At 45.7% G+C, this 11,475-nt stretch overlaps 1 protein-coding gene across 2 annotated transcripts in view; it reads right to left on the bottom strand.

Annotated features, from left to right (window-relative positions):
- Msra (methionine sulfoxide reductase A) overlaps positions 1-8,785 on the bottom strand; it is a 322,939-nt gene extending 314,154 nt beyond the window's left edge. For both annotated transcript variants that reach the window (XR_004389611.1, XM_032917517.1), the window contains exons 1-2: positions 8,482-8,785; positions 7,533-7,921 (exon numbers count right to left, since the gene is read on the bottom strand). Coding sequence is in view for 1 of the 2 variants with exons in the window: in XM_032917517.1 (XP_032773408.1) it covers positions 7,533-7,668 (136 nt within the window). In the remaining variant the exon portion in view is untranslated. The remainder of the gene's footprint in view (positions 1-7,532; positions 7,922-8,481) is intronic.
- Positions 8,786-11,475: the final 2,690 nt, after the last annotated feature.

Genomic DNA, 11,475 nt, shown 5'->3' with positions numbered 1-11,475 from the left:
TGACAAGGAGAGGAACACGCAGCAAGAAGACAGAACTGCAGCATGCTGACACCCCTGTGCCCGCTGGGAATCCCAGTGCTCAACCTCTAAATCAACAGGGAAGAGCCTGCCCTATGAAGCCAATCCTGGGCTAATTCTGGGTTAGGAAGGGGATGTGGAGGCCAATTAATGTCATTGTGTCACAGGGAGAGTGGCATGGTCCACTCCTACTGGGGATATTTCCCCCTAGCTGCAGAAATTCCATGTACCCAGTCACGTTTTCAGATATAATGTAAAATCTAGTACCACAAAGCCTAGCAGCTCAACACCCTGTCTGTCCAGACTTTTTTCAGTCTAGTTTTCAACATTGCTTATTCTGGCAGGTGTGAGTGTCTAAGCATAGCATGTATGTGCAGGTGCGGCTGCAGGCATGTGCATGTGCATGTGGGGGTCAGAGAACATGAGTGTGAGAGCACAGTATGTATGTGCATGTGCAGCTGCAGGTGCGCACATGTGCATGTGGGGCCCAGAGAACATGAGTGTGAGAGCACAGCATGTATATGCAGGTGTGGCTGCAGGCATGTGCATGTGCATGTGGGGCCCAGAGGACATGAGTGTCTAAGCATAGCATGTACGTGCAGGTGCAGCTGCAGGTGTGCACATGTACATGTGGGGCCTACAGGACATGAATGTGTAAACATAGCATGTATGTGCAGGTGCAGCTGCAGGCATGTGCATGTGCATGTGAGGGTCAGAGAACATGAGTGTGAGAACATAGCATATATGTGCAGGTGCAGCTGCAGGTGCGCACATGTGCATGTGGGGCCCAGAGAACATGAGTGTGAGAGCATAGCATGTATGTGCAGGTGCAGCTGCAGGCATGTGCATGTGCATGTGGGGGTCAGAGAACATGAGTGTGAGAGCATAGCATGTATGTGCAGGTACAGCTGCAGGTGCGCACATGTGCATGTGGGGCCCAGAGAACATGAGTGTGAGAGCATAGCATATATGTGCAGGTGCAGCTGCAGGTGCGCACATGTGCATGTGGGGCCCAGAGGACATGAGTGTCTAAGCATAGCATGTACGTGCAGGTGCAGCTGCAGGTGTGCACATGTACATGTGGGGCCTACAGGACATGAATGTGTAAACATAGCTTGTATGTGCAGGTGCAGCTGCAGGCATGTGCATGTGCATGTGGGGGCCAGAGGACATGAGTGTTTAAGCATAGCATGTATGTGCAGGTACAACTGCAGATATGTGCATGTGCATGTGGGGGTCAGGAGACAACATCAGACAGATTCCTCTATCATCTCCATCTTGTTTGGGGGAACAGAATATTTCACTAAACATGGAGTTCATTGACTGGCTATCCTGCTGGCTTGCAAGCCCTCAGGATCCTCCTGTATCCACTTCTCAAGTGCTGGGATTATATGTGTGCAAAGCCACATCCAGCTTTTCAGACTGGTGCTGGGGATCTGAACTCAGGCCCTAATGCTTGTATAGCAAGCACCTTACCCACTGAGCCATGTCCTCAGCCTTCACTGTGTCATTTCTTGACTATCTGCTAGTCACAACAAATGATATATCTCACGTATGTTCTTATTATACCTCACACCGTTCGCAGTGGCCTCTTGCACACAGCATGTTGTCCAACAAGTAACTGTTGTCCTATGGTGTCCCAGGCCCAAGCAGTTAGACAACCCCTGCCACTAAGCAGTTTGATGTCTAGTACTACAAGTCACACACAGTGGCTACAGTAAGTCTCTGACCCAGCAGGGACTTATGAGGGAGAAAGCTGGAAGAGTACCTTTGAGAAGATTTAAAACACTCCTCCCCACCCTCCCCACACACTGACACCCCAGGACCACCTCCTGCAGAACCCAGTATTCCAGCCAGCATCGGATGTTTTGTTAGTTCAGGGTGGCAGGGTCAGAGAGGGGCTTTTCAAGGGAAAGGGGCCAATCACCTACTGGAAGCCCCTGGGACCTGTGGAGAGGCAAGAATGGAGAACACTTCAGTAAAGAAGCCTCCTCCACGCTGGGCTTGCTAAGCTTGGTACCAATTCACTCCTCAAAACCTGTGCCTAGCCTACTGCCTCTTAACCCATCCAGGTTCCCAGAGTCAATAGAGTTGTCTTCACCCTCCCTTCTCCCGTGATTTCCCATTGCCCCACCCCAAGCAGAGATGCGGGTCCAGGCCCATCTGATAGTGCTGAGCATGTGCACGCACACACACACACACACACACACACACACACACACACACACACACACACACAACCTGCTGTAGGAACCTAGAAGGTCTCTGCTCAGGTTTGAGAGATGGGGGAACCTACCCTACATCCTGGCCAAAGTAAAGTTTACCCTGAGTAAGTGTAAAGAAACTGGCTCAGGTCCACCACCAGGGCTGGAGCAACAACTTAGAGCACAGACGAGACAAAGAATCGGCTGCACTGGCAGCTTTACAACACAGTGCTCACATGATGGATACACGGAAAGACAATCTTCTCTGTATTCGCTTTCAGGCGTTGACCATTCTCTGCCCAGTATCTGTAAGTCATTACTGAGTGTCTGGTGTGGGCATCCTCCTTTATAATGCACTACAGACCCGAACAGGGAGCACAGGGCTCCCTCCAGGAGTGACACATGGTCTCTCTCTCCAGGAGCTCATTACTGCATAGAAAGATAAGGCACAGATTTGGGAACTGGGCAGCAGAACATCTCAGTAGCAATGAGAGAGTTGATGGGAAAGAGCCTGAAGTAGCTCACAAGGGTCTGTCCAGTGGAGATGAACGCCATCCGTCACTTCTGCCCTTGGGAGGAGGGGCTGGTTTACAGGAGAAACAGGATTCAAGCCTGGCAAATTTTGAAGAAAGAGTAAAACCAAGGAATAGTAGGAAATACAACACTTTACCTATGCAAGCATTTAATGAAGAAATAAATCAAAAGATCAGAGTGGGAATCCGCAAGGATATGATCACGTGGGCGACCGCAGAGGCGGAACACTGAATCCTGTCAGGCAGAAGATGGGCTCCGTGGGGGCCTGGTGGGAAGAGAGGCAGGGGAGGGAGGTAAAGATCAGAAGGTGGGAGGTGGGAAATGCCTTTCCCCAGCGGGGGCGGCAGGGAAACAGAAGGTTCTGGAAGAGAGCGTAAAACAATCTAAGAGCTCTGGGCAGGATGCGAGAAGAAAAATAACAGTTCTGCGTCCTACAATTTAGAAATTAATCACACACTAGGGAATTTTTTTAAAAAGGAGAACAGCTTCCTATCGTTTTCTTTTTTAAAAATCTATGTACACCAGTCACATAAAAGAAACGCATAATGCCTTCTACGCCACAGTGGAAGGAATCCGTCCCCAAAGGTCCTTCCTTTGTATAAATCATGCCACCACAATCGACGCTTCAATAAAAATGAATATTTATGAAATGTAAAATGACTTGGATTAACTTATTCCAATTTCACCCTCTAAATTTAGAGTTGTTGTTTTTTTTTAAATCACGCCAAAATGTAGATTTTGATTACAAAAGCAAGTTGGGGGAATATATATACTTGACAAGGAAAAAGAGAGCAATTTTTTTAAGTTGAAGTATGACAAAGGATGACAGAAAGGGGGCCGGTTGGACTAAAAACAGCAGAGACCATTTTCAAAGTAGCTGTTTAATTCAACAACAAAGCCACATTAGACAAAGCGCGTTGTTTAAGACAACACAAAGTGTAAAGCCAGAACAGCCGACCATCCTCATCCCATGGCACAGCCCAAATCCGGCCTTTCCTTTCTCAGCCATCCTTTCCAAGCTTCCCCAGGCGTACAGACTTTGTTAGCTTGCCCCGTCCGTCCACACGGAGTCAGCATGCTGACCTGACCGGCCTTTGCAGCTCCTGCGTCTTGGCAATCTCTCTGTTGCTAGAGATGCCCCATCTTTGCTGCCTGCGTGCTGCACCCTGGAGGCTGACCCATCGTTCATTTAACTAGTCCCTGTTGATGCGCACCAGTGACGCTTCCAATCTCTCTGCTGTAGATGAAGCTCCAGCCAACAGCCTGGTGCCGTCCTCATTTGGCGTGTGTGTGTGTGTGTGTGTGTGTGTGTGTGTGTGTGTGTGTGTGTGTGTGTGTGTGTGTGCAAATCTGGAAGGCAAATCCCCAGAAATCGAATTCCTGAGTTCGAAGGTAAATGTGCATTTAAATTGTTGGTAGATGCAGCCAAGTTCCCTTCCATAAGAGTGAAGCCGGCTAACACACAAGAGTGCAAGCCTCTCTCTCTCTCTCTCTCTCTCTCTCTCTCTCTCTCTCTCTCTCTTCTCTCTCTCTCTCTTTTTTTTTTTTCCCCGGAGCTGGGGACCCGAACCCAGGGCCTTGCGCTTCCCTAGGCAAGCGCTCTACCACTGAGCTAAATCCCCAACCTCTCTCTCTCTCTCTCTCTCTCTCTCTCTCTCATTGTTTCTGGATTTTTGCCAATGTGAAAAAAGGAAAACTGGTAACTGGTATTTGCATTTTCCTCACTGAGTGAACTTGAACATTTTTATGTGTTTAAAAATTAACTATACTTTCTTCGGGGATAAAGTGTTCACAACCTCTGCCTGATTTGTAATCATTTTTTCTTATGAAATTCTAGAAGCTGCTAATCTACTGGAGAAACTAGTCCTTGCCTTTGGTACATGATGCTATGACCTAGGCTGTCTTATAACTTTGCTTGTGTGATTTTTGTCATACAAAAGACTTTTTTTTAAAAAAATTATTTAATGTGCGTGGGTTTTTTTTATCTACAATCAAGTCTGTGCACTGTGCACGTGCCCCCAGATGCCAGAAGGTGTCAGAGTCCTTGGAACTGGAGTTGTAAATGGTAGTGAGTCACCATGTAAGTGCTGGGAACTGAACTCACATCCACTGGAGAGCAGCAAGTGGTCTTAATAACTGAGCCATCTTCTCTGGCCCCACACCGACTTTTAATGTAATCTAATTACCAGTATCTTGATTTTCTTGCTGTGGATGCAAAGGCCTTCCTCACACTATAATTATAAAAAAAAAATTCTCCTTTTCCTGCACTCATTTCATTTTTTTGCTCTTAACTGAAGAGTGCTTGCACAGTATTATATATTGGTAATCCTGGTATTCAGGAGACTACAACAGGAAGACTGCTGAGGGTTACCCAGTGAGTTCAAAACCAACCTGGGGTACACATTAAGACTATATCAAAAGCAACACATTTGCATGCATTATATACATTCATGGGAAGAGCGGTTCTATCAGAAACTCTAGAACATAGTATATATTCCAGCCCTACTGTGTGACCTTGGATAAGTTATCTGACCTCCCTAGCCTGTTTCCACACCCATAGTGGGGATAATGATGGTTAATGCAGCATCTTATTTTTGTGAAAATTAAATGTATTAGTGTAGTTAGTTTCCTAGGATGCCTGGTGGGTAATACATGGGTAAGTGTGGGCTATTACCATCCTGTCTGCTTGGGATTTAACTTTTTTTAAGGTGTGAGGCTAGAAATAGCATCAGTCTGACCCTACATGTTTCCCTAGCTGCCCCAATACCAAATTCCCCAAAAGCCTGAGATGACGCCTTGACCGACATCATATTCCTGATTCCTCTTGATTCATTTGCACCTCTCTAACGGCCTTGTCAGTCTGACACGCTACCATGGAAGCGGTAACCGGTCACCCAAGCCTGTTCATGTTCCCATTCGTTCCAGGTGGCCCAGAGAAAAGAAACATCAAAAAGGCTTGAAGGTTTGGATCTTCCCTCTTTGCAAAATGTCAGTCTGCCACTGGGCTGCAGCTGCTAAAAGGGGACAGTCACCTTACAGAATACAAAGAAGGAAAGGATGAAGCTGAGGTGACCAGTTTAGCTCCAAAAGCATCTGACGACAGGACACGCCTGGAACTAGGCAAAGCAATCCTAAAGAGATGGGCCTTATCATCTGAAAGGGGCTCCACTGGCCACAGAGCTCTTGAGAGAAAGGGGTACAGGGAACAACAGACTTAGGACGATTAGAGACATGAGGAGTGCTGAGGCTGCATTGGAGAAGACTATAACTTCTGAACTAGGAAAATGAAGACTTTCATATTCACCATGGTCACCAAAACTCATAAGATATAGTAAGGCACATTGTTGCTGGAAGCAAAGGCAACCCTAAGAAACGTCTCTAGCCTCCCTTGCTCTCAGTTACTTTATATCCCTCCCTACCAGAGACCCTCTAGTCTGCCATGTGACTTAGAGACATGACACAAGATGGCTGCCCATGCTCCCCTTATACTTGACTTTTAAAAAAATCATTTAAGTTTGGAGGCTCTGCAGCTGCACGACGCATCAGAAGTCTGCCTCCATCTTTGCTGCACATAGCCCTGGAATGTGTTGCCTGTGATTGTCACTGTAGTTAAGGTTCAAAGAAAACTCTGTGTCGAAACTTCCATGTTGTATTCAACCATATTTCTACTTTGCACTTAAGGAATGTTTGTTTGAACTGAGCAGCACAAGGTTAATGGCTTAGCAAAATCTCCTAGCCTCTTCTCTCCCCATTCAAGTCTGAAGAGATCAAGATAAGATAGTTCCACTGTCCACAGAAGTATCCAGTAGCCTTGTGATTATGGGCCAGGTCAACGGATCATCAGCCACTAGGTTTATGTCCAAACTAGATACCTAAAGCCTACAGTGATTTGTCAGCTCCTAACCTAAACCCCTCTTCCTAACCCTCTCTGCCTGAAGATAAAATGATCCTGAAAAACCAGTTTACCTGGCCACCTTCTTCTGATTTTGCTAGCTTACCAAATAATTCGTTCTCTTTGTCTCCAAACACTCTAAAATATTCAGGTCCCTTTCCAAGTGGCAAGTGCATGAACTGGGGACAGTGAGAACCTGTCAGGGATAAATACTTCCAAGAGGCTAGAAATATTACGATGAGGCTGACCAGGTAAAAGGGCAACAAGAGCTACAATGTGAATTCAACTCCAGTGCAACTAAGTGGTGCAAGGAGAAAACTGAGTCACACAAGTAATCAGCTGCTTCCTGCATGCTCTGGAGGCTTAAGGGAGCACGCACAGACACCTCCTAGAGGCCTCATCCATAGTACAAGGAGTTACTGCAAACGGGGGAGACAACCCAGCACGCCCTTGAAGTAATTACAAACTGGGAAGGATTCTTGCAACCAGCTCTAAGTTCACAACGTTAGTTCTGCCTCCAGAGCTTCCATAAAGAGGCACAGCTAAACGCTCCTAGAGGCCTGGGTGAGAAGGAAGACTAAGGCTGGGCTCCCATCATACTCTTCCTAGCCCCAAATGCGGAGCTGTAGACCAGCAAACGGACTGGGTCAATCCCAACGCTAGATTCTTTCAGAGCAAGACTCAAACAAAGAGAAGCACGCAGGAAGGAGACTGCCCCGCTGAGCTCAGGCCCCTCCCGGGCTGGAGAGCGGGAGAGGGTGGGGGCGCTGCTTCTTCGCGCACGCGCAGACCACAACCTGGGACCCACCCGCAGCCCCACACTTTTTCCGGGAGGGCACTGTGCGCAGGCTCCACGCGCATGCTCAGCAGCCATGCTGTCGTACCTGCTACGGGGATCGACTCTGTGCGTCCTGGCAAAGCTTCCTCCGCGCTGATGACCTTCGAAGATGAGTCGCCCATCATCCGTACCGGGATGGAGCTGGAGAGGAGCTGGAGAGTCCTTCTGGAGGCGGAGAGCATGGACAGCGTGTCCGTCTCGCGGGGCAGACCTCGAGGCCCGGCTGTCTCTGAGGGACAAAGTTCCCAGAGTACGTGAAGCGGCGCGGGCCAAAATTTATGCTGGCTGGGCGCCACCACAGGGAGTTAGAGTTCCTGCCGTTTCCCCACCTCCTCAGCCAGGGTTCCGGGTGCGATGTACTCACTCAACCACAAAGTAGAAAAGGGAAATCAATGTGTGTGCATAAAAAGGCAGCGAACTAGAAGAAAGGCAGACCTATAAAAGGATGAATAGATGGACAGCTAGGACATTTGTTTCTTTCGGGACCATCTTGATAAATTGAATCGATCCAAAGTGAAAAACCAAAGCACACCACACCACAAATGATCAAGTACTCAACGTGAACTATATATATAGTGTGCGTGTGTGTATAAATGTATAAATACATTCTTCAGCTCATAATGCAGGCAGAAATACGTTGTTAAACGCTGTTTATGTGAAATTAATGGTGAAGTTGGATCAGACCTCTGAAACTATGAAAGAATATTCCTAAACCAAATCTCCAGCCTTAATCTTTAGGTGGCTAGGACCAGATAAGTGATTTCAGAGGTCCTCTGAGATTTTGGTTTACACACTGCCAAAATGGGCGGATAGTTTCATATGAAGGAAGGAACTAAGAATTAGCACCCACAGGGATTTGAAGCTTTGAACCTAAGCTTCTCCGTGGGTTTCGTTACCACTTTGTGTTCATGTGGGACTGAAATATAAGAACATCAGGATTAGTATAACATAGAATGTTGCCAGACACACAACGTTAAACAGATTAAGGTGTTTACCTTATAGTGTAGAAGTCCCCTGGGCCAACTTGTCTCAACAGTTTACTTTCAGTTTGCTTTTGCTGTGAAATTATGCCAAGCAGGTTATTTCTACAAGGCCTTGCCTGAAACCATCCCAAGGTTTGAAGGGAGCCTGATCACTAAAGAAAAAAAAGTGTGTCAAAAAAATGTACTTCTAATTTTCTGCCCTTTGATACACACTGACTTGCTTTTTCTGTTTTGTGGTTGATGGAACATGGGAAATATGCAAGAAAAATTTTGTAACTAAATACTGTGTAACCGAGGAATTTGTAATGTTAAAGGAAACTACTTGTGTAATGTTAGGTACCCCAGAACCACAGTCCATAAATATTTAGTAAGTAAGATATATATTAAAATACACACATTTCTACTTACCTTCTAAGGAAAAAATGAGTTTTAAAAAACAAAAGCACTGTTTAGAGTTGTATTGTTCAGAATAGTGGGTCTCTTGCCTCTGTCTTTCCTGCCTTGTGGTCCTGAAAATCCAACTCAGAACATCAGGCTTGGTCGCAGGCCCCTGTACCTGCTGAGTCATCTTCCTGGCCCCACTTTAAACATTTCGAAGGGTTCTGTGTACAATGTTTAAATATTCTCAAGGATTCTCATGGTTGTGCTATACTCATGAAAACATACATTTTTGAGGGACAAGGGTATCTTGATGTCTTTAAACAAATTTAACCCCATTTAACAAAATAGCCATGTTAGCCAGGTTGTTTCTCAGCTTGTGTGTTCCTTACAAAGTCTCTCTATGTAGCCCTGGCTAGCATGGGATTCAGAGACTCACCTGCCTCTGCCTCCTAAGCCCTGGGATTAAAGCTGTGGCCACCATATCAAACCTCTGAGATTTGTTTTTTGAGAAGATAGGTAATTATGCTACTTTCAAGACTAGGTGTTGCTTTTCTTCAGACTCTCCAATCACTTCCTTCTGAGCTAGCCTCCATATTTACTGTCACATGCTGTAATTACATCCTAACTACACTTGGGCTTCTGACAAATTCTAACAATATATGTTCTTCCAATACAGTCTAAACTTTCTCTTTGGAGCAACCAAGAATCTCAGAACACAACAGTTTCAAGAAAATAGACTATTTCTCTTAAGTATGTCAACCTAGAAGAAGAGCGTCTCCCACTAAGCAGGACCCTGCCTCTTCTTCCATAGTGAATGGGCTAAAAGGAGAGCTCGGTCATGCTCCTTCTTATGGGACCTTAGTCTGGACCCAGAACCTACATAAAATACTGGCCATGATAGCATACCTGTAATTGAGGGTGTAGTGAAACCACCAAACTGGACCACTCCATGGGGAGAATGGAGGATTTTTTTGGCAATCAAACTAACCCCGGGTATCTTGTGGCAGGGCAAAGAGACAAAAACTAGCAGAAAAGCAGGTTTTATGTGACAGCAAGGTGGAGATTGTTGAGCTGTAATAGGTTGTCTGGGTTGATTGGGAACTAGGTGCCTTTGCCTAAGGTAGTTGACTTTGAGAAAAGACTAAAGGTGGTTCCTGGTAAACAAAACCTTCATTAGAAGACCTGATTTTCTAGTAAACAGAAACCTGCCTTTAAGCTTGTTTACCTGGTAACAATCCTTACCTTCTGTAGGACAGTATCATCAACACTGCCATTTTGGGGTGCCACTTTGGACCTAACATTTGTAACCCAAGCACTGGGTAGGCAGAAACAGAAAGATCCCTGAGGCTTACTACCCAGCCAATTTAGCTAGCCTACTTGGTAAGCTCCAGGTCTGGGGGACCTACCTCAAAAATAAATATATAAATAAACCAACACAATAAGATGGATGGCACAGTCTGGGGATGGAGAAATGATACTCAGTGTTGACTTCTGGTCTCAACAAGCATGCAATCAAATGAACTTGCACACACACGACAACAGGGAAAACTAGCGTGACGGCACAAGTCTGTAATCCCAGTATTTGGGAACTGGAGGTGCCTTACTTAGGGTTTCTATCATGTTCAAGAGACGCCATGACTGAGGCAACTCTTATAAAGAAAACCATTTAAGTGGAAGAGGCTTACAGTTTCAATGGTTTAGTCCTTGATCATCATGGTTGGAAGCATGGCAGCATCCAGGCAAACATGGTACTGAAGAGGTAGCTGAGAGTTCTACATCTTGATCCGAAGGCAGCAGAAGGAGACTGGATTCTATTCTTGAGCATAAGAGACCTCAAAGCCCGCCCTCACAGGATACGTTTACTCCAACAAGGCCACACCTCCTAGTAGTGCTATTTCCCATGGGCCAAGCATTCAAACACATGACTCTATGGGGACCATACCTATTCAAACCATCATAGGAGGCACAAGGATTAAGAGTACAAGGCTGGCCTCAGCTATACAGCGGGTTTGAGTCTAGCCTGAGCTACATGAGCTCTGTATCCAAACCAGAAAACAATAAAAACCCTATGAAAGAATCAACACACAAAAGCATTTTTCATCTAGCATGGATTAGGAAGTTGATAGTTATCTAAGGACGTGTATACATACTATTTCCCTAATGAAAACTTTTTTTTCTTGACCACCAGTGTCAGTGTTTGGCTGTTTTACTTTACTATGCATTTATATTATGACTACTCATAGATTCTACTAGAAGCTTCCTTGGTTTATGAGGTAGCTAACTGTATCCACCACAGGCCAAGCATCAGTGGGATCATGCACGTGGAGGGATTGGGCTTTCTGAAGAAGAAAAGGCCAGTGACTCTGAGAAGGTGCTCAAGAGCCAACAAGTGCCTGCCTGGCATTTGGCTGTCACCTCTATTCTTTATTAAACTGCAAATACAGCAAAGGTATTCTGGCATGCTCACACAGATAAGGTTTCACTTCCCTCAGTAGAGAGACACCCTTATAAATGAATAAACAAAAGGCTTAAGTGACATTTACATTTGCATACTTATAACCAAGTGGCTTCATAGACGGCCTGTCTCCAGAAGATACAAAGCTGTCTGAAGAATTTAATTAATTG

Source organism: Rattus rattus, chromosome 12, assembly GCF_011064425.1.
Source record: "Rattus rattus isolate New Zealand chromosome 12, Rrattus_CSIRO_v1, whole genome shotgun sequence".
Taxonomy (NCBI): domain Eukaryota; kingdom Metazoa; phylum Chordata; class Mammalia; order Rodentia; family Muridae; genus Rattus; species Rattus rattus.
Note: the sequence above shows the minus strand (reverse complement) of the source record. Positions and strands in the feature narration are given on the sequence as shown.